Source organism: Aythya fuligula, chromosome 1, assembly GCF_009819795.1.
Source record: "Aythya fuligula isolate bAytFul2 chromosome 1, bAytFul2.pri, whole genome shotgun sequence".
NCBI lineage: Eukaryota > Metazoa > Chordata > Aves > Anseriformes > Anatidae > Aythya > Aythya fuligula.
The window spans coordinates 78,139,502-78,162,869 of record NC_045559.1 but is presented as its reverse complement, the minus strand read 5'-3'; the positions used below and the strand labels follow the sequence as shown (position 1 = coordinate 78,162,869).

Here is a 23,368-nt window from a genome sequence, read left to right as displayed (position 1 = left end):
GAGAACATGAAGAAATTACAAGCACATACACACATGACATTATTAAGATACCCTGAAGTAAAACAGAATATAACCTAACATAATTACTTTGGGGAAATATAACATAATACTTTAGGGGGGAGAAAGAGAGGGACGGAGTTCCAACAGTTTTATTAAAAGGACTTGAGAAGTTCTTGCTTGGCCACTTGCAGACAGACCTAAGCTCCTCTGCACTGGAACCAAACATCCAGCTAAATATGTATGCACTGTACTCAACCAAATAAACACATAGTGTGATATATACCCTGTCAGCAGGGTTTTCTGTATGTTTTTCTCTAGAGATATTTAGTATCTTTTCTTGAGATATTTAAGACATTTCAGTGCAATGGCTCACTGATGCTGAACACCAAATGGGTACTATATTCATTATAGTATCACATCTGACAGAAATAAGAGTTGGACAAAGATCAGGATAGCTAATGCTTTCATTATCATTCAAAGAATAATTTCAGTAGGCATGAGAAGGTATAGGATTTGGCACACAGAAGTGTGATGGCAAAACACTTGCAAGTATCATTTATCACTCTCAGTGTATAAGTTCCCTTCTAATGTGAAAGCAACTGAAGTGACAAGTCCTGAAAACCTTTCTTTGTCCATGGTGTATGCAAACCTTAAAACATCACCATAACACAGCATTTAGAAAATATATATATATTTATTTTTTATTTGTTATTTTATTTGTTGTTATTATTGCAGCATTCAGGTCAAGCCATAAGCCAGAATATATATATTTTTATTTTTTATTTGTTGTTATTACTGTAGCATTCAGGTCAAGCCATAAGCCAGGTTCCCAATATACTGACCACCTACACTGTGTAGAATAACAGTCCTTGCCTGAAAAGACTAACAGCATAATTAAATAAATTCATGGAAAAAAACAGGTCCACAAAAGCTACAAGTCTTGTCCACGGTCAATAAGAGAAGCTGTAGCAGAAGCTGTTGGAGAATTCCAGAAACAAATCTCATATCACTGGTGTCAGTTGCAAAACTCACAGTACCTTCAGTAAAACGGGTATTGAAAATATGTTTCTGCTTTATAGCCCTTTGCTCAGATGACTTAAACCTGGCATTTCATAAATTTTCATATTTCTGGTCCTTGTACTTTTGCACCAAACACATTTTTCCTGTAACTTTTGTTTATGAACTGATATTCTAGTGAGAATATAATTAGGATATAACCGTGTGCAATTCTATTAATCTCTGTCCAAAATTTCACTGATTAAAGTAAGAAATCTCTCACAAGGATACATGCAAAATTTACACTGCATTTTTTCCCCCACAATATATCCTGCTTCAAAATGCTATATCAATGCTTATTGTCCTTTATTCTGCAATTCTATTGGTGTATTTAATAAGGTTTTGCTTTCAGATTTAAGTTTCTTCTTTAAAATAAAGAGAATTAGTGCACATGGGAAATAGGACACTCCACGTAATATTGCTGGCAGGCCAAGGTAGAGCCACCTGAAATAGAAGATTAGCTTTATTAAATATATGCATTCATGTGAAAATAGCAAAATTAATCAGCATACATTCTTTTGTGATAATTGCCCAGATGCTTTAAAGCTGGTGCTCTGATCCTCTTGGATCTCACAGAAGATGAAAAAGTATATCACAGGCAGTGAACTATTTACATCACTCAACTTCAGGAAAATAATTTAACAAGCAAAGTTAGCTGCCTGGTTCCCTTATGGATTGCTGTCTAGGAGAAAGATAGACAGCCCTGAAAAGTGCAGCTTGGACCACCTGAGTAAAACTTCAGGATATTCATATGTTAGCATTCTTCCATAACCAATAACACAGCATTGCAAGGAGTCACTCTGAGGCTGTTAGTTCAACAAGATTTTTCTTCAAAATTCCTACAGTGCTTCCTGAAGGACTAAAAAAGGGCATGAAACATAGTATTTTGGACCAAATTCCTACTTGGGTAACTATATCCTACCTAAATTTCTCCTATAATTTAATTCAAATACTATTTCAACACTTATATTTTTAAATATACAGTATAGACAGCCATTAAACAGCTGTTATTTTTCCCACAAGGGCTTTTAATGTATTTATTTTATCAGAATTTAGTGCTTTTAGGTCTGTTCTCATGAAAGATTGTAAGTGAATGTAATTATGGTGCCAGAACATTTCTGGTCAAAGGATGTTACGGCATCTGTGGTAAAGGTCACACATGGCAAATAAAGCCAATGCCAAAAAAAAAGTGTTGTGTCAAATTTCTAACACAGGAACAGTTTGCCTACTAGAAAAAGATGAAGAGCATACAATGGTATCTATAAGCATTTAATAATAAACCAAGGAGGAGAAATTAATATAAAGTAGAAAATATACCTGTATGTGACAATGTCATACATCCTACATGCTCCTTCTCCACCACAAGTCATAGTACCCCACTTCAAGCATGTGGTATCTATCAAAGCTCCAAAATAAATGGGAGATGGAATTCCAGCTAAAAGAGATTTTAATAAAATGTTTTTGTGAATAACATATTTTTTTCCGATTAGCAGATACACTACAGAACCTATATTGTTTCTCACCTACTCTTCTGCCCTGTCCTCTTTCAGCATGAACCATGTTTTTTCTATATTCGTGGTGTTCCCTCTTCTTCCTTATCTACCTACCTTGAACAAAAGATTTTATTTCCTGTTGCACGTTTACAATATATACATGTTACAATATGGACTGTGATTCCTAGCAAAACTCAACATTTTCTCCTATGAGTGGCAGTAACTGTTGTTTTCAGTAAATAGAACTAGAGCAAAGATCTATAAGATGACTTTCAGATGAGTGCCAGATATAGTCAGCCTATTCCCCAAAATAAATAAATGACAAATGAAAGCTGTTCTCATTTGCAATGTTGCCTAGATCCACAATGAATAAATAAATAAATATTTTTTCCTGTTCACCGGCATTCCACAAAAGTAGAATTCTTTGCCATGCTCTTATGGGCCCTGGTGTGATCCATACCTAACTCTACATCAGATCTAACTATTCTTCTAAAGCATATTAGAACTTTTCTTACCAAATACTCTCGAAGCTAGTTCATGAATACCCACTCCAAATGACTTTTCTTCAGGTTTTAGAGACCTATATGGTACATTGAACACTGATTAACAGAGGTGACATTAATAAAAAAATATTTACCTTCTCTTTTTTCAACCAAAACCTTCATCACATGAGGCCCAAACAACTCTAATTCGTTATCCTCATTAGATGACATTTACTGAAATTCCTTAACTGGGTCTGTTAAATGACAAAAAGAAGAACTATTGTCCCAGTATCATCTACTTGGGCTGAAGCTAGCACAAAGTGTAAGAAGGTAGTTCTGGCTTAATCAGCACCATGATGATGTGGTCAATAAAGAAATGGATATTACACGGTCCTCAGTATCTCAGTGTGTTTTCTCAGTGGTCCTACATTAATTCAGGATACAGCTGATAGTCAGAAGCAACATCAGTTTATAAAACTGATTTAGCATGACACTAAACCTTAACACAGCACACAAATGATGTAAGAGCTTTCTTTTCTTCCCCCCTCTATACACAAACTTACATATTTTTTTAATTCCTGTAAGTATCTGACCTAAGAATAAAAAATCCAGCAGGTTTCCTAACATAAGGAAATTTTACTGTACCTTATTAAGACCATGTACCCAGGCATGGCTGCTAAGGAAAAAATGAAGCTGCAGACTAATTGCAGTATTAAAAAGTAATGAAGCATCTTGTCACAGCTTTCTCCTCTGTCACATTGGCCCAGAATTGCAGAGGCATTTTGATATGAAAACTCTGAGGCTGCTACACAGGTACAATTTTCAAATGCCTGCCAAAAAAAGCATTTTAATCACACAGACTTGTCAAAACTCACACACTGAGCATGAAATTCACACATTTAACACCTAGCTCCCTCTCTTTAGCACCTGAGTGCTACATACATTCAGCACTGCTCTGTGGGGTACCAACCAGCCTGCCAGGACCAGGTCCACCCATCATCTGGTGTGGTATGTAAAGTTAGAAACTGGGAGGGAGCTATGTTCTATAATACCTAGCTATTTGTTTAAATCTATAGGAGAAAAGAGATGATTAAATCCATGCTGTAGAATTTGAGTGAAATGCTTTTGTGCACTCAAGTTTCTGACTTGCAGTATCTTGAAAATAACTTCTCACATTATTTTGAGTATTTGAGATTGTTTCAATTATAAGAAGAAAATGAGGCTTCTTCATTACATTCTTTAATTTAAACTTGACCTAATTTTCATATTCAGTTTGGAATTTCTTATGCCACTCAATGGCTTTTTCCAACTATTTATCACTTACAAATCCAATTAAATGTATGTGTATGAATATTTATTGCCCTATATTGATATGGCTATTTCTCACTTCCTCTATTTCCTAGCTACAGCACAACAGAAAGTATGCTTTACCACACTTTTTCCAGTTCCTCTTGAGGCTTTACACCCAGCAAGACAAGGTGACACATAAGTGATTCCATTCTTTCCACAAACTGGGTCCCAGCTTTTAAGTGTGCAATCACAGTCCCTGTTGCAGCCAGCAAGTACAGTACTTTCTGCATATGAAACTTGTTCTATTCTGAAATACATTTAGAAAATGAGTAAGTATTTCAGCAATGAAATAATTCCAGTAGCCCTTGAAAAGTTTAATATTCTGTTCTAGCTCAAAAGTTGATCCAAGATATCCTGGACTCTGCCTGCAGCACCATGCCTTTCTATCTTTCCATATTATATTATATTATATTATATTATATTATATTATATTATATTATATTATATTATATTATATTATATTATATTATATTATATTATAATTATATTGTATCGCATCTCATATTATATTGTTATATCATAACATATCAAACATTATATGATATTACATTACACTATATAATGTTATCTATTTACAGGTAGGTATGTATACCCAACAGCATTTTTCTCATCTGTGGTATGTATGTTCTTGATTATCCATAAGTGTTATATGCATGTGCATGTGCATTTTCCAGACATATGCCACCATGATTAATGGCAGGCTTCAAATCAAGAAACTGTAGATAAAATATCTTCTGATAACTTTTTGGAAATCAAATTTCAGCAAACCAGCTTAAATTAAAAAAAAAAAAAAAAAAAAGGTTTTTGTCCCTCTGTAGTCAGAAATAACATTCATGGAATCATAGCATCATAGAATCATTAAGGCTGGGAAAGACCTTCCAGGTTATTTGATCCAACCATCCGCATACCACCAATGTCACCCACTAAACCTAAGCACCCTAAGCACCAGGTCCAACCCTTTCTTGAACACCCCTAGGGACGGTGATGCCACCACCTCAATAGGCAACCCATTCCAATACCTGACTGCTCTTTCTGAGAATAAATGTCTCCTAAATTCCAACCTAAACCTCCCCTGGTGCAACTTGAGGCCATTCCTTCTAGTCCTATCACTAGTTACCTGTGAGAAGAGGCTCACAGGTAACTCCCAGCTCCCCACACCTTCCTTTCAAGTAGTTGCAGAGAGCAATAAGGTCTCCCCTGAGCCTCCTCTTCTCCAGACTAAACAACCCCAGTTCCCTCATTCATATATGCCTAATTTGATCAACTTCTTATTTTTTCCTGCTGTATAATTGAGTGTATAATTATATTAGTCAAATAATTACCATGGATGTGGAATTGTATGAGTCTTGATGTGGGTATCTTTTTCAATACACTGTACTGTTTAAAACAGGAACAACAGAAGGTAGACATACTGTTTCATGCAATTAAAAAGTCTCGATAACTTAGATAATGAAACCAAAATGTACCCATTTTTATTTTGAAAGACTGTGGAGTTCCTGGCTGATTCTTGACAAGAAAAATTATTCCAGGTTGCACCTTAAAGAACATACCCTTCATAAGAAACTGTTAGGCCAGCAACTGGTGAAGTGTCACAGACAGTCCAATAGGCAGCGAAGTAGAGAAGGTATTCCAGTAAAGATACCCAAAATGCTATGTGCGCAGCCTGATAGATATTTATCTTGAATTTCTTCATGAATAAGCCTCCAAAGAAATACCCAACACATATAACTGGTAAGTTGTAAACACCTATTTAAACAAGTTAAATGTCCATGTTAAAGTAAAGAAGATGACCATCAATGCTACTCATAAATGAAGACTGTGTTTGGCAAAGATTCATGCAGTGCCCATGATTGAATAATAAAACAACCAGCAATGGTGCTCTACTAGTTCACTTGAACATCCAGGACATCTTCTGAGGTCAACAGCAGCTGTGAACTGCTTGGAGAACTGGAGGGTTGGACTGAAATGATTCAATGGAAAATTGCAGTCTACAGTTGCAATCTAGTTCCAGCACACACATGACACACACACATGCACAAACCAGGATTTCAGTAGACTGCCTAGCTAAGAGACAAACACAAGAGGAAGACATGCACACCTAGAGCCATGCTAGGCATCATGGAAAGAAAGAACAGACATCAAGTTTTGGTGTGAGATTACTGAATGTACTTTCACTCTTCTTTGCAGTTTGATACTTTATAAAGCAAAGGGTGACTGAAAGACATTCAGGAACTACTTTTACAGAATGTTGGTTCTGTCACTATCCTTGACTGTTGGTGGACACGGACAGTGTGAGGGAAGGGGAAGACTATTGAATGTGACAGGATCCTCCAAAAGCACCGTATATTTCAATACAGAAAGCAGCCTGTCTGGGGAAAAAAAACAAGCCAAACCAAACCAAACCAAACCAAAAACACAAGCAAGCAAACAAACACACAACAACAACAGGAATGGCAACAAAAAACAACAACAAAAAAAAAACACAATAACAACAACAACAAACTGTGCAATGTCAGTGCAACAAAGCAAGGATGTATGATAGTTGCATGCCTTTGGATGCACAGCTTCAAAATAATAGTAACAGGATAATAGTAATATTCATAAGGTCTGGGACATTCTGTGTGGCAGGGTTTAAATAAATTTTGTGGCTACTGTGAAAGACTACCACTGAGTTAAGTAACAGGGGTATGGCTAGATGTATTTTAAGATGATTCTTCTATAATGATTAGATAAATACTAATCTAATTAAGCCACTTGCAGTTAAACAAGAGAACACTGAGAATTTAAGAACTGAAAAAGTGGAGCTATAGGAAGGCTTCTACAGTTCTGGGATATTTGCTTTGTACTCCAACTACTTGTCATTAATATTTGCAAATGTACATTTGTACATGTGCAACACCTTCTTCTCACTCATCAGAAAAGACAAGCTGATAAAGAGACATCAAAAGACAGATATTTGGTCAGTGCTTTTTTTCCATGAAGTTCTGTATATGAAAGAGGATTTTATCGTTTCAGAAAGCACAAGATCAATATCAGAAGAGTGGAGATAATAGAAAGTTTTGAAGATTGCTGGCAATTTTATCTTTTCATCCATTCAACCCATCTGTGTCTTAAGAGTGCTAGCAGTGTTATTTACATGCACATAAAATCTACTCTCTACTTCACATTTTAAAATAAAGATATTATAAATATTGATCACACACACACTCTTGGTGTAAATTAACATAATCTCTTTGAGATGAGCGGTGCAAGTTTGACATCAGCTGAACTTTCTGGGCCAGTTCAAAGGTGGGAAGGGGATTATTCAATTCTGCACAGAAAATTAGAAAGTCCTTAACAGAAAATGCAGGATTATTTATAATTGTTTCACAGTGTAGAATCTGTAGAAGCATTTTACCTTAACATGTGTATGTGCGCATGTACACATGAACATATATAAATATAAATACAGGTAGAACAGAATGAAGCAAATGTACCGATTAAAAAGATGGCATCTGATGCAGATTTTCCAAATTGCTGTTCCAAATATTTAGGCATGAAGGATATCATGCCATTGAAGGCGCTGAACTGTAGCACAGTTATACATATAAATAACATATAAACAGGGTTGCGAAACAAAGCCTTGAGGAATGGGATGAAATCTGGAATGAAATAATGTAATGAGTTAGTGTAATGCTTTATTAAATGAATCATCCATAGCTCAGCGTCCCTGAAGGGGAAAGAAGGGAACAAGTGTGGTCCTCAACTGGATCAGGCTAATTCTTGTGCTTTGCCAGACACCACAAGTCAAAGATTACTTCCTTAGTCCAAGCTACACCAATATGTTCCTTCTACACAGAGATAACCTCACTCATCTTACACACACACACACCTTCACACCCATGAGGCGGCTGCTTATAAAAATCACAGTAATAATTTGATAGTAAAAGTTTCAGGAAACATTTTAGCTGTTCAGTGACTGAACTTTGCACTTAAAAATTTGCAGCAGCAGCTACTTCCCCACCATTCCTACTCCTTTCTACCTCACCCTATGCCACAAAGTATTGATCAAAATCCCTTTCCTGCACCTGCCAGGCAGAGAGAGTACAAAGGGGAAGATGTGCAAACACACCAGACACCTGTGACTACAAGCCACAGAGATGGGATCCCTGATTTTGGTTATTACTACTATTAGCAATGGGAAGGAAATGCCCAAAGAGGGAATTGATTGCAGTTATTCTCACTATACACTCAAGTCTGCACCTTCCAGTCTTCAGCCAAGTAAAATTCTGAGAAGCTAATTTACACAGGTCTTATCTCTGAGTAATGCCTATTTAGTTAGGATCTGAACCATTAGAAAAAGAGCCAACAACAATTACAATTTCTCTTTGTCTATCGTTCTCTATTCATTAATGTGATGAGCTACTGTCAAGAAACTGCAGAAAAACATAAACTTCTGTAAAACAATGACCATACTTCATTGAAAGCAGGCACCATTTAGTGCTAATATGTATTTTTCAGAGACAGGGAAGCATATCAGTAGAAGAGGATCTGTATGCAAGACTTTCAAATAATGGGTCAAATATCTGAGACTCTATGAATAGGCTGTCTTATTTATATATGCCATGCAGTGCACAATCAGAGCTTTCTGAATAAGAGATTAATTTTGATCTATAAATGCCTTTTTTCAGCTTGAAATGACAAGACTTCTTAATTCAGGATATTCAGGGAGAGCAGACATTCATTTCAATGCAGGTAAGGAAATGATGGTTAAAAGAGGCTCTGAAAGGACTCATGAGTACTAGGGATCCACAGTCTGAGCTAGGACCCTTTCCTCACCAAAGCAGTATTTTATTCGTGGATTCATTTGAGGCTACATGGCAGCAGAGAAATAAGCTGTGCTTATCAAATGAAGCTGCAGTATTAGCCAACATCTAAGTACTCACTTTGTGTATGATGAATTTTCATGACAGCTTTAAACACCATGGAGAGGTAGATAGTACTCAGCACCTACTTTCTGAAAATGAAGATCTTGTCAAGGGGCCCTGGACTGGGCATACATAACCATGAGAGTACTCTGAAGAAAGTAACCTTTGACACTTTTTACATAATTTATATAATTTATGTTTCGACTAGAGCATACACACACACACACACAAAGTAAGATAAAAAAATAGCTTCCTCCAGATATAGCTTCCCAGGTATATAGATCTGAAAAAAAGCCAACATAGATATGAATGTTGCAAATAGCAACATGAATAAATGTAAGTCAAACAGATCCTTGTTCAATAGTCATTAAATGTTTATGAGTTACTTAAGCATCTGACTATCCCCTTTGGGTCTTTAAGTTGGACTCAAGAAGTGCACAAGATGTGCTGTTTTTCTGCTTTTCTGCACAGTGAATGTGAGGTATTAAGCAACCCGTCCAAAGGTCACTGAAATAAAGTATTCTTAACCAGATTTCAGTGCATTAATCTTCTGTAAGGAAGAAAAGTTTCAGATCTACACACACCTGAAATGCAGGGGGGAGAAATGGATGAATTCAGATCCTGAATCTATAAAATTAGCTTTCTGCCTGTGTGAAAAGCCATTCTAAATCCTTGCCCAAATTCTTTGTACTACAGAGAGCAGAAAACTAGAGTATGCATTTCATGCCTTGGACCCACTTGTATTACAAAAAAAATGCACCTTAAGGACAAAACTAAGAAGTAAACAAAATATGATATAACTTGCCTTTAGCAATTTCATACATGGTTTCTTTGGCTTCCTTTTTTTCATTTTCTTGCAATAGTACTATCCTCTTTTTACACGTCTCCTCAGGTTCATTGGTTTCTCCTTCCTTCACAAGTGACTTGGGCAAAAACCAAAAAGGTACTCCTGCAAGAAGATTCAGCGCTGCACAAATCAAAATTCCCAGCCACCATGCTCCAACCCAGCGGGTATCAGTAGCTGTTATAGCTACATCCCCTAAAATAACAAACAAACAAATGGGATATCATATTAGTTCAGAAACATTTTTTGCTGTCATTGTGTGTTTTCCTAGTCATCTCTGACATGCGATTTATTAAAAGGATTTTAAAGATTCTTAAAATGAATCTGATAAAAGAGAACAAATATTCTCCAGGCTTCTTTTCTAATACTGCTATTTTTTCCTGGCAAATTTTAGTGTTCTGAGTTAAATTAAGTCTAATCCTTTCCTATGTTAAGCCAGAGATAGAATCATTCATCAAATAATTTATATGCAGATTCATTTATGCATGTGTGAACTCAGGCCTTTTATTGGGTTAAATATTATATACAGATTTTCCATTCTAAAAGAAAAAAAAAAAAAAAAGCAAATAAAAATGAATATTCTTAGTAGCAAAGAAACACATTTTAGTGCTGGTTAATACACAATTATGTCTAACAATTTACATTAAAAAAAAATTATATACCCTGTACCTGGATCTACTGATCCCACATCAACAAACAGTTTTGCACAGAATGATGCCAACAAGAAACCAACAAAGGGGCCAATTATTGTTGCTGTATGTAGACAACCTAGAATATGAAAAGGAGAAAATACACAAAATCAGAACCCAGACATAATTATTTTCTTGAAATTGTTAAAGAAGATCAGGATAGCTTTACTGAACAGGCATTTATGGCTAAAAATGGCCTCATTTCAACAAATTCACCTCAACAAATATTTAAATTACAAGTTCTACACTATCATTATTTCAATAAGGCAGTAGCTCCTTTCTTCTCTCTTCTTCACTTTTGTTAATTTCCATGTTAGTTTTTAATTTTCATGTTGGTTTGGTTAGCATGATAGGATAGACTTACCCTGGTAGAAAGGTGAATTCTCTGTTTTGGCAAAATCTTCCAAATATGAAATGCCTAAAGGCATGATGGGAGTTTCACCCATTCCCCGTACTATGTTTCCAACCATCACAAATATCCACAGCAAGGACCCAGACTCCTTTACACACTCTGCAAATCGAGTAAGAAGCTAGAATTAATGTTTTAATTCTAACTACTAATGATGTTCTAGAGATGAAGACTAACAGCTGTAATATAACTAAGCTGTTAATTGACTAACAGCTTAAACTTTTATGGGTATATCTGTTCTACAAAATATGGAAATAAATTGTTGCAAAGGCTCCATAACTGAAAGAAGCTGTTGCACTTGCTGGAGCAGAATTTAAATCCCTTTCCTCTCCATTCTACACCTTGTCCTATCACCTGAGAGCCTAATCACTGCATAAGCTATGTCCTTTCCTGTGCTCATTTCCCTCACCAAAACTGCTGTTGTCAGGGGAGATAAAACAGCCAAACAATCAAAATGAAGATCCACAGCCATGTATCTGACCAGCCTGCTGAATCTGTCTAGGGATCTAGCTCTCATTCTTCATGTTTGTCCTCCTTCATAACTTAGTAGTGTGTTGCACCACAGTCATTTTTGTCCCTCATCAGGAGCTAAGAGATCTTGGTTGTTTTCTTTCTCTCCCTGAACTTGGGTTTCTTCATCCCATACAGTTTTCTTAAGATTCCACTGTCTTCCATGTTCCACTTTGTCACACTGATACTTGTCAGTGCCAATTTGCTAATAAAGAAAAACAGATTTTATTAACAGTAACTGATGACTTTCTAAATGAAAGCATCTCTGATTAGAGACCAAGTCTGTACCGATATCAGATTGCTGTCAGCAAACATGAGTGAAGCAATCCACATGCAAGTGTGGTCAAATTCAAAGCAGTTTTTGCATTGTAAAGGAGATGGGCTTGTATATATGAACATCACAGTTTTGCTTGTCCACAGAGTAACAGGGAAACTATTAAGTCAACCAAGCATAGCCATAGACATGAGAACGTATGAGTTCTAGGTTCTACATAAGCAGTAAATGATTGTATAATTTAGAAAAAATGCTTTACCTATCTATACTTTTTGTGTATTTATAAAATGAAGAAAACTTTATATTTTATATATTTTATATTTTCAAATTTTCAAATGAAAAATTAATACCAAGTGCTATTAGGCATACCCTTTTCTTAACTTTTCCTTGCGAAGACAGAAGAATTTATGCCTAAAGTAACATGCAGTCTTGGAACGCTATTAGGCCACATCCAAGAGGAGACAGAAAGCAACAGTACAGTATCACTATGCTTTGATGTCACTGGGTACATACAATATTACAGCAGTGTGATTCTGCTTCAGCACACAATGGAACACAAAATATAACAGTGAACTCTGAGATTCATTTCACCTAACTTTTGCCATCTACCAACCACTTAAGCCTCCAAGAGTCAGTAGGTTCATTCAGGAGGTAATCTGACCCAATTTATAATAGAGATCATGAATGTCCTTACAGCAAGGGACACTGTCTGCAAGGACTCTGTACTCTCCTTTGATGAATTATCAAGGGAGTCTAGAAAGACAGTTCAGACTAAAGGCTTCCTTTTGAGGAAGATTAATCCCATCCCCAATGTAAGGATTTTGCACATGATTATTTAATTGTTGTCTCTGACTCTTCTGACTTCAGAGTAGCTACTTTTATAATATATTATATTATTTCATATACTACTGCTAGTGCACAGGCATGTTTCAGTATCCCAGATAAGTTTCAGTATAGTTTATGATATATTCTCTTTTCTTTAAAGAGCCATGGGAGCTACTTTTTTTTTTTTTCTTTGTCTCTGTTTCTCATTCTTTTATTTCTCATGTGGTGCATCAAAATATATACATATGGAAAGAGAGAAAGAATCATAGAATCATAGCATATCCTGAGTTGGAAGGACCCACAAGGATCATCGAGTCTAACTCCTGGGTCCACACAGGACCACACAAAAATCAGACCCTATGTCTAAGAGTGTTGTCCAAACACTTCCTGAACTCTTGCAGGCTTGGTGCTGTGACCACTGCCCTGGGGAGCCTGTCCCAGTCCCTGACCATACTCTCAGTGAAGAACCTTTTCCTAACATCCAGGGTGAACCTCCCTGATGCAGCTTCATGCCATTCCCTCAGGTCCTATCTCTTATCACCAGAGAGAAGAGATCAGCACCTTCCCCCTCCTCCTCATGAGGAAGCTGTAAGTTATGATGAGGTCTCCCCTCAGTCTCCTCTTCTCTAGGCTGAACAAACCAAGTGGCGTTAGCTGCTCCTCACGCCTTTCCCCCTAGTCCCTTCACCATCTTTGTAACCCTCCTTTGGAGATCTTTTAATAGTTTTACGTCCTTTTTATACTGTGGTGCCCAAAACTGCACACAGTACTTGAGGTGATGACGCACCGGCACAGAATAGAGTTGAGCAATCACTTCCCTTGACTGGCCGGTAATGCTGTGCTTGATGCAACCCAGGATATGTAAATTTCCTGACCTCTAGTTTTTATGCCTGTAAATGTACCAATCAAAAGTATAACCCTATATAAAAAAATGCTAATAAAAAAATCTATTTACTTAAACACTATAAAAACTGAGGAAAAATTAATAGTAGACATGGGAAGAATCATACCTGTTGATGGTTCCTCTGTAGGTAAAGAGAATGAGCTTTGATTAACAAAGCACAGAGGCATGACTGAAGAATTCTCCAGTGGTGAAATGCTGCTTTCAATATAATACCTGTTTGAATCAAAGTAAAAAATGTACAGATTAAGAGCAAATATATCAGAACAACCTTATAAATCTGTTCTTCAGTAAAGAAGCTACCTCAAAGAATGTGTGCAGCTATAGCAAGAAGGAAATTCACTTCAAAAGTTAGCTCAGCATTTGTAACAAACCAAAGTAGGAACAAAAGAGTTGTAGCAAGGGACTGACACAGTGTTGGGATAGGTATGTAGTATCTACCATAATTGTGTAACAGATGCTTCAGGAAATGATGAAATACCCCAGTGAAGCCCCTCATATCATTTTGTCTCATATTCTTCTTACATTCTAATCCTATTTACACCCTAAGCAGAGGGTACCACCAAGACTGTCAGAGCCAGAGCCATACCACATTGGACATAGCAATATTAGAGGATTTTTTCATCAAACTAACTAACTAAATAAATAATCCTCACTGATTAGAATACAGACAAGCCTAAATTATTATTTTGTTAAACCAAGCAAAAATAGTGAAAAAGTGGTTAAAGAATCACTATGGTTTGTAAAGGCCTTGCCAATACAGCAATCAGATATGATCATCCAAGCTCCAGACCAAAGAGACTGAAAAATCCATCTTAAAAATCATCTTGTATTGCCCCTACAGTGGATAAGACGTAGTAGCATAATGTGACAGTATCACAGACCACTGTTTCTTAAGAAAGGCTATGCAAGAGGTAGCACAAGAAGAAAGGCAAGGCACAGCAAGGCAAGACAAGGCAAGGTGCCCTGCACAGGAGTGATTGTCCTTGGGAATGATTACTGAGTTTTGAAGTCATGTCATAAGCAAACAAAACAAGCTGCTGTACAACTGTCTTACCATACTCATGTTCAGCAATGTCTTTTTCATTAAGCAATCCTATTCCAGTGGGAGGCAATGGAATTAAGGCATATAAGGATCACAGAAGCTGCTGTGAGCTAACCAAATGTGGTAGCTAATAGGTAGCTAAGCTCCACCATGCTACTCTCTCACTCCTCCTCCTCAAAAGCACAGGGAGAGAAAATATGATGATAAAATAACTCATGGGTTGAGATTAGGACCAGTAGATAAATCACCAATTACATCTTAAGCAAAACAGACTCAGCATAGGAAGATTAATATAATTTATTGCCTATCACTAGCAGACTAAAGCAGTGAGAACTAAAAGCAAAGTAAAACACCTTCCTCCCCATCCATCCTTTTTCACTTCCTCCCCTGACTAGCACAGGTGAACATGGAGTGGAGGCTACAGTCAGTCCCTGACACTTTGTCTCCACCACTCCTTCATGGTCCGTCTCTGCCCCTGCTCCCCATGGGGTCCCTCCCATGGGATGCTGTCCTTCCTGAACTGAGCCTGCGGGGGCTGCCCACAGGCAGCAGCTCTTCAAGGACTGCTCCCACATGGCTCTGTACCATCCATCCCCCTGGAGCAAACTGCTCCAGCACAGGTCCCCCACGGGTGGCAGCTCCCCCAGATCCCCTGCTCCTGCGTGGGCTCCTGTCCACGGTCTGCAGCTCTGGCCCAGGGCCTGCCCCTGCGGGGGCTCTCCACGGGCTGCAGCGTGGAGATCTGCTCCATGTGGGACCCGTGGGCTGCAGGGGGACCGCCTGCTCCACCAGGGGCCTCTCCACAGGCCACAGGGAACTTCTGCTCCATGCCTGGAGCACCTCCTGCTGCACTGACCTTGGGGGCTTCAGGGCTGGTTCTCTACATTTTCTCAATCTTCTCTCCCAGTTGCTGTTGTGCAGTCTCTCTACGACCAGAACCTTGCCACATAGACCCAATACACCAAAACACTCACCTTCCAATTAGGAAATGAGGAAGTGATATCAGAAGACATCCAAATGACAGCACTGTGCAGCCCAAAGCAATTATTTTGGGTCTGTGAAGCCTTCCTCCAAAGTAACTCACAAAGGCTATCAGCAGCAAGTTACCTGCAAAAAGAACCTGAATCATATTTACAAACCAAGGCAACATTTTACATTTTAAAATCCAATGCAATTTTTTTTTTGTATTTTGTTAGCTCAACATCTGCTACTTCTCTTCTCTTGTAAAAACTGTAACTGGCTAAGCAATGCAGTAATTCCTCTCTAATTGTGGTTTTCTTCTGGAAGAGTTACACCACATGGGAAATACATAAGAATAGAAGGCAGTATGAAAAAGAAATTTTGGTGGAAGAGGAAATTTTTGACTGCACCTATGTAGAGAAGAAATTTCTCACTACTTTACATAAAGACAAGACCCAGAGCTACAGAATCGTAGTTGCTTTGGGAAGTTATTCTCCTAGGACACTCTATTTCGCAATGTGTGGAAAATATTGATAAACATGAGATGAATACCAAGAAAAGAGTTGAATTTATTAAATTTATTAAATTAATATTAATTTCAGTAATAGTTAAAGAGGAATAAAAACAATAGATTTCGTACCTAGTCCTATTTAAAAATACAAATGAGCTAAAAAACTCCTCCACTTTCACTTCAGAATCAGTTGATTTGCTATACTCTTCATTACTGTTATGCAGCTAAGAGAAGACTCAAGCCTCATGTTAGGAATCAGGTCCCATAACAGTAACAATTTACTAATTGTACAACTACTCATTTTGTGATCTTTTTAATCAAAAGAACAAAACCATGTCTGTGACTGGTGAGCATAATGCTCTGAAAGAAGATAGAATCTTTTTGTGTGTGTGTGTGTGTATAATTGCTAGAGACTTCATTGAACCAGTTACTTAAATGACACAAACACATATACTCATACAGTTCCCATAATTAACCTATCTCTGGCACATGCATAGATTTTTAAGCATTTAAAATATTAATCTCATTATTTACAGTTACTTTTACATCTTTGGAGAAAAGAATGCCAAAATTTTCTACAGAAAAGTGAGTATGAAAGGATACTTTATTTAAAATGTTACCTTTTTACATACCATATCATTAATCTTGGCCATTTAATGTTTCTTAAAGTCTCCTTCTTATCAAAAGCAATAATATATTCTGGGTATACAGTCTTTTTTGATTCTATGATTTTTTCATATCTTATAGCTGCCTCATCAGACTGCTTTGCAGGCAGCAGCATGGTGTCATGAATAGTTTCTTCTACTTATACATACAGATATAGAAGACCAGGGAAGGGGATGAAAAGAGCCTTAGCTTTCCTGCACACATCCTCTGAGGATCTCTACTTACATGGATCTGACGTTATGAAGTCTTTTGTTTGGCTTTTGTGGCAACAGCAAGACATTACCTGTCTTTTGGCTGTAAAGCTTACTGACAGGAGGGGCACTAACAATAGACCTGGAAACTTTCTTTACAGTTGTACAGGTATGAAAACTTAAAATACTCCTGAGTTTGAGTAAGGAGATAATCCATTCCAATCGACTTTGAGGCCGCTGATTAAAAAGCTGTAGAAGTGCTAATATGACCTTATATTCCAATTGAGTTTATAAAATCATTCTATTTTTTTAGTTGATTAAAAAGCTTATAATATATTTGTTTTGTTAGTTGTTCTGTTATTATTATGAAGGTGCAAAAATTAGCTGAACCAGCCTTTAATCCCAACCATCTTCAATTAAGCTGTTAGTTTCCAAGACACTAAATATATAAGTACGAGCAGAGACAGTAGAACAAAGTTGGTCATTTTGCTGTCACAAACAACAATTGGCAGATTAATACAGACAGTAGAGTCACTAATTAATAATAATAGAGCTCAGCCAACATTTTATAATTTCAAGGAATAACAAGTAATAAAATGATTGATTACCAATTTCAAAGCTTCCATTAATGATCCCCACTAAAGAAGCTGGAATATTAAATTGTTTCTCTATCTGTGTGTACATGCTGTTCATGTAAGCACCAGACATTGTTTTACCAACAAATGCAAGTGATAGTGCCAGCAGAAATACCTAGGAAGGAAAGAGAAGAATACGTGAAGAATTCAAAATTATATATTTAGGAATTTACAGCATTGTTTACCCACCAAAAGTGTGCTTCTGGGTTAAACAATTTAATAGTCTCAATACTCAGACATGTGAATAGAATTTAAATATAAATGTCCAAATCCCATCAGCTATCTTTGTGCACAGACTTATGGCTTCACTAAACTAAAAAAAAATGAGGAAAGATTTTGTTCTTCACCTGCTCCCAGTCACCAACATTGTCTTCAGAAACCTTAAATCCCACTTCCCCGGTCAAGACAGGTACAGCACAACCTTTCCCACCCTGTGCCTGCTGCAAGGTTGCCATCTGCAGGACTGCACAACTCCTGCAGTCAGAAGGAAAAAGCCCAGTGTGCTGGGTGCAAGGATCTTCACATTCTGCTCATCTGAATGACAGAATTCTTGCAGGATTAAGACCATTGCCTTTGATAGAATTACTTGATTGAGTAGCTGCTATGCTTTCTCGGTAGAGGTCATGAGACCATTTCAAACATAAATAGAAAATGATGCGTTCTCTTTTTTACAATTACCTGGTAGTAATTGACAGTGGGGAAAAAAAAGAGTATCTGCAGTAGTATTCAAGTCCTTTTAACTTAAGGATTATTCATAAACATTATTTATGAAATACATTCAATAGTATTTTAAATGCATCTACTGCAAATGCTAAAAAGCATCAGTAATGTATTTGAGCTTTGTCTTCCTATTAAAACAAGCTATTTTATAGCTTTTTATAGAACTTCTTGACTTCTAAAGTAGTGTGGGATATATTAACAGCCAATTTTTACTTCCATGTCACAACTGGCTCATTTCACAGGTTTGTGAAGGAATAGGGGAATTACAGAAAGTAAAGCCTAGAGGCATTACGGAAGTTCAGAGGTGGAGATTCAAAGCAGCAGTCAAGCATACCTCCGACACGTCAGACAACATAAAGGTCAGGGACATAAAAAGCAATATTTGTTTGGTTACAAATTTTCTTGACCTCAATTGTTAAATCATTACAGATAAAGAAAGAAGCAGACTGTTCATTCTTTTAGTCTATATTTTAACTCCTACTGAATGGCTGTAAGTGCAAACAGTTGCAATTGCATTCATAAAAATTACTAAAATATTTCTGTACCTTAAGCCTGGAAATACCGCAGGATTTGTCCTCTGCACGTGGTTTCTCATCTTCTCTCATGTTGGCTTGTTGAAGTGATCCCAATATCTGAATCTGTCTAATGATCCCTTTACAGTGTTGAAAAAGACAAAAGAAAAAAGGAAAAAAAATTGTCCCATGTTTGTAAAAAAAAAAAAAATCCAAATCCTTCGAAGATACTTGATATTTGAGCATCTTCCTTAAATAATAACAAAATGGACTCTAACAAAACTGGATTCCAGCAAAACCTACAAGCCCATGTACATTTTTTTCTTTACATTTTGAGAAAATTTGACATAAAAATGTAAAGAATGTAACAGCTATTTTTTTCTCATCTGTTGAGCCGCCCCTTCTTCCACTGGCATCAGTGTAACCATAAATTTTAATAGAAATCACTTTGAAGCCTAGTTTCTTGGCATTAAAATTAGAAGTAGAAAAAAATAAAATCAAAACCACCAGACCAGCTTAAGTTCTTAACAAAACAAACCAGACTCCATTCAGCTTTCCCTCCCAACATATGCAAAAAAAAATCCTTCTTTGTCTGAATACTTCTAGTTGTCTCCATCTCAGCTGGGTGGTTAGAGATTCAGGTACTGCTAAGCCACTTGCTTTCTCACATATTTTATATATTTCCCCAAAAAATATTTAAAGAAGAAGACACATATTCTGGGGATTTAGAATACACTGACCTGTAAAAGCCCCTACACATCTTTGGCTTACCATGCAGAAGAGTTAAACAGAGAAAAAGAACATCTGTTTAAGAAGTCTAAGAACTACCATAAAGGCTTCATTAAATCCAGTTATTCAACACAGTTCCCTGCTGCCTGATGCAGTAAGCCTAAGAAAACCAGGGCAATTCAGAGCCCTACCTTACAGCCAGGATGGATACAGGTACATTTCCTCCTTTCATCACTCTTTTCAAAGTGCCATCTTGTGGCACTTGCTTTTCTCAGTGTTTTCCACTTCATGGAGCCATGGCCGAGAAGCAAACTATCCTTGACAAGCCTGCCAAAAAGACTGAATTGCCCTTTCACATTCTTCAGCCCAACACCCTCACAGTCAATCTCTTCACACAATGATTTCTACAACAATGTTAATCCTCTCAAATGCATTTCTTCATTAACTTGATTCCTGGCAAAATCATGGGCATTAACTCTTTCTTTAGCCACCCCCATATTTTCGGTCTCTAAAAGAGGAATGCGTTATCATAACATTCCTGAAAATACTAAATTTAAAATTAAATTTAAAATTAGTTGGTTAGCAGCTTGGACAAATGTCTCTGACCTATAAATAGATTGCATTTCTGCTTTGTTTAAGGACGTGTAGTCATGTTGTGTTCAACCATCAGTATTAAAATGCACTTACATAATTATATATATAATTAAAATCCCTCCTACAATCCCTCTTTACAAGATCTTACTCTTTCCACTTCTGCTCTGAGTTTGGAATGCATTTATGGCAGGCAAAAGAGTTAGTTCACAGAAACACCACAATTTACACAGTGCATAAACAGTGAAAGAACATCATGTGGACAGTTTAGGTACAAGCTACAGTTATGAACTAGATGCATGAAGGACACGTAACTTAGGCTAAAAAAAAAAAAAAAAAAAAAAAAAAAAAGGAGGGGGGAAGGGGAAACAACACATATATCCTGTATGGATTAGAGCAGACATATTCTGTGTGGCTGGTAACAGCAAGCAGGCTACACCTGAGAGATGGGTGTTTGGACATCTTTGTCCTACACATATCTATAAATAAGTTAAAGGTTTAAACCACTTATTAACATTATTTAATAAAAAGCACATTAATTAGCAATTAATAAACAAAAAGTAGAACAAAAGATATACAAATATCTGGATTTAAAATTCTAGGAAGCAATATTCTGCAAAATTGCCTTCCCTAAGTCCCAAGGGAACATTTTATTTCCAGTTTAAAATGCATCTTCCATTTGGCTCAGTTTACATATGAGTAAACTGCTAAGTCCATGTTTTGTTTACAAACAGGATTAAAAGTCACAATGTAATTAATTATTAGCAAATATAGTGTCTGTCAGAACTTTTAACTAACTTATCTTTCTAGTTGCAAAAAGTACTTTAAAATCATGTTTTACTAAACACAGTTCAAACTGTTACTCAAATGCAAATATACTAACGTTGGATTGCGACAAAGGAAAAGATTCTCAGGGTAAAACAATTATATGCTTACAGTTTTGAAAAGGTTTTCAGAAGAAATGACTGATATCATACACTTAAACTTTGACCTTTATTCTAAATTGTTAAAAATTAACCCAAGTATACTTAATTGCAGATTTTTTGCTTTTGCCAGTTCCAGATGCACATTAGTGAACTCATTCAGATATGAAAAACAGGCTTAAAAAGTGTACAGAATTGTGTATATTTACAGGTTTAGGCAGTGTCCAAGCAAAGTGTGACACGAAGTCAGACTGAAAAACAGGAACAAGTCTGTGTTTCTCACATCTTGAGAGGATGTTTAAGCCCTGAGTTGCTAGATGGAATGCAACACAAGCATAATGATTGGCTTCTTTTTGCTGTCTTGGAACTATTTGGAAGAAAGTATAGCCCTTTCCAGTCATTATAAAGTACTTGCCTCTGAAGCACAGTGACATAACCTCACTCTTTTCAACATCTCCATCTGCAGGTCTTTAGTGTTTTTTTGTAGTATAACAGCCTTTCTGAATCTTTTTTCTATGTAAGTTTAAATATATGCTGAATAATTTGCATGTTGTTAATTCTAGAACAAGGCAAAAATCCTGATAATTAGGTACTTCTATATTCACTATGGGCATCCTTTCTTTTGGAACTGTTGTTGAGTCATGATGGTTCACCATGAAGAAGAGAAAGATTGGAAAACTGCCCATGGTCACATGGCCCATGGTCACATTGTGGCTGTACTGTAGGCTGAGTGCTGGTAGTTACTGATTACTGGATGTTACAAAACCAAAGAGTAGTTTGACCAAGTGAAATGCTATTGTGAAAAAGAAAAACAGGTCAAGTGACTGCAATCAAAGCAGGTAGACACCAGATGTGGGAACCATCAGAGAGACATTTGAGTTATTTGACTATTGGTGCTGAAGCAGGTTTCATCTGTGACCTTAAGTCTTTTGAGGAGATTTATGTTTGCCTCCCTCACAAGAGTAACTACACGTGCACATGAAAACCCCACATGCAAAGTCTACAAAATGTGGTGAGTGTGGGATTGGTATTATTGAACTCCTGGCTTTGAGCACAACCTCCTAGGACAGTGTTTCTACGCTTTCTTCTAGCTGGAGGAGCACAAAGCTTTCCTGAAAAATCCTTCCAAACTAACATATACCTTTCAAGGTTAGGCAGCTGTAAGTGGAGAATTAGCAGACCAGCAAGGTCTCACATACTTAGAAGTATAATACTGTACTGAAAAACATTTTAATTTGAAATATCACTAATATAACTAGCTTTCAGGCTATCTAGACCTTAAACAGTTAATTTTTATGGTCATTCTGCAGACCACCTGTTGATGGCTTACATACCACTGGCAGCTGAGAACCCCCTCCTGCTCAGTGCTGCACCAGTGCATGAGATGAGGCATTTTTCCCTGTTTTGTTTGTTTGTTTGTTTGTTTTTGTTTTTCTTAGAACAAAAATACACAATAGTAAATTATTGAGAGCATGTCTTCTCAGTTCACACACTAGAAAATTTCTCAAGTAAAAATCTATTAGCATGTGCTTCTAGTATGAGAAAATTCTCATAATCCCTCAGAAAACATATATTTCACAAGAACTATAGCCCTGCTTTCTGTCCTTTCTTCATGATAATCTCCAAAAAATCACACATGATGGCTATACTGAGATTTTGCTTATACAATTTAAATAAAATTAGAAATTCTGTTTCCAGCTTTGATTTCCTAAAACTAAAATCTGAGGTAAAGTGTTATTTCCCAATAAGATATTTTGAGGTTTTTCTTGCATTTTATGTTTTTCCCCACTTTTATATTGCTGCTTTTGGAAAACTGGAAAATTAAAAAATAATAATAATAAAAAAAAATGTGACAAAAGAAGAAGAAAATACAAAGGCAGTGGTCCCAGTTCTGTCCAATACTGTTTTGTGTTCACAGAAGACAGTACTATGAAAAGGTAATACTGAACAGAGTTAGAAAACGGCTGAGTATAAAGCTGCCTTAACTCCATGCAATCACCCTTACTTCTCTTAATAAAACAGCTAAAGGTGATGAGAGAAGACACTGCCCACCCAAATGGCAGTTTATGACCGTTTATGAACAGTGTATGTCAACAGCATTATAATATTTATTCAGCTGTAAAGTAACTTCTCCCATATGAGGTG

The 23,368-nt window shown here is 36.7% G+C and overlaps 1 protein-coding gene across 1 annotated transcript in view; it reads right to left on the bottom strand.

The window, feature by feature from the left end:
- Positions 1 to 948: 948 nt before the first annotated feature.
- SLCO1A2 (solute carrier organic anion transporter family member 1A2) overlaps positions 949 to 23,368 on the bottom strand; it is a 48,982-nt gene continuing 26,562 nt past the window's right edge. The window contains exons 2-15 of the mRNA XM_032198766.1: positions 19,014 to 19,120; positions 17,722 to 17,863; positions 15,760 to 15,892; positions 13,850 to 13,956; positions 11,186 to 11,332; positions 10,802 to 10,900; positions 10,094 to 10,327; positions 7,858 to 8,022; positions 5,932 to 6,127; positions 4,463 to 4,628; positions 3,677 to 3,861; positions 3,065 to 3,129; positions 2,374 to 2,491; positions 949 to 1,500 (exon numbers count right to left, since the gene is read on the bottom strand). Of these exons, the coding sequence (XP_032054657.1) occupies positions 1,353 to 1,500; positions 2,374 to 2,491; positions 3,065 to 3,129; positions 3,677 to 3,861; positions 4,463 to 4,628; positions 5,932 to 6,127; positions 7,858 to 8,022; positions 10,094 to 10,327; positions 10,802 to 10,900; positions 11,186 to 11,332; positions 13,850 to 13,956; positions 15,760 to 15,892; positions 17,722 to 17,863; positions 19,014 to 19,073 (1,965 nt within the window). The 5' untranslated portion in view covers positions 19,074 to 19,120 and the 3' untranslated portion in view covers positions 949 to 1,352. The remainder of the gene's footprint in view (positions 1,501 to 2,373; positions 2,492 to 3,064; positions 3,130 to 3,676; positions 3,862 to 4,462; positions 4,629 to 5,931; positions 6,128 to 7,857; positions 8,023 to 10,093; positions 10,328 to 10,801; positions 10,901 to 11,185; positions 11,333 to 13,849; positions 13,957 to 15,759; positions 15,893 to 17,721; positions 17,864 to 19,013; positions 19,121 to 23,368) is intronic.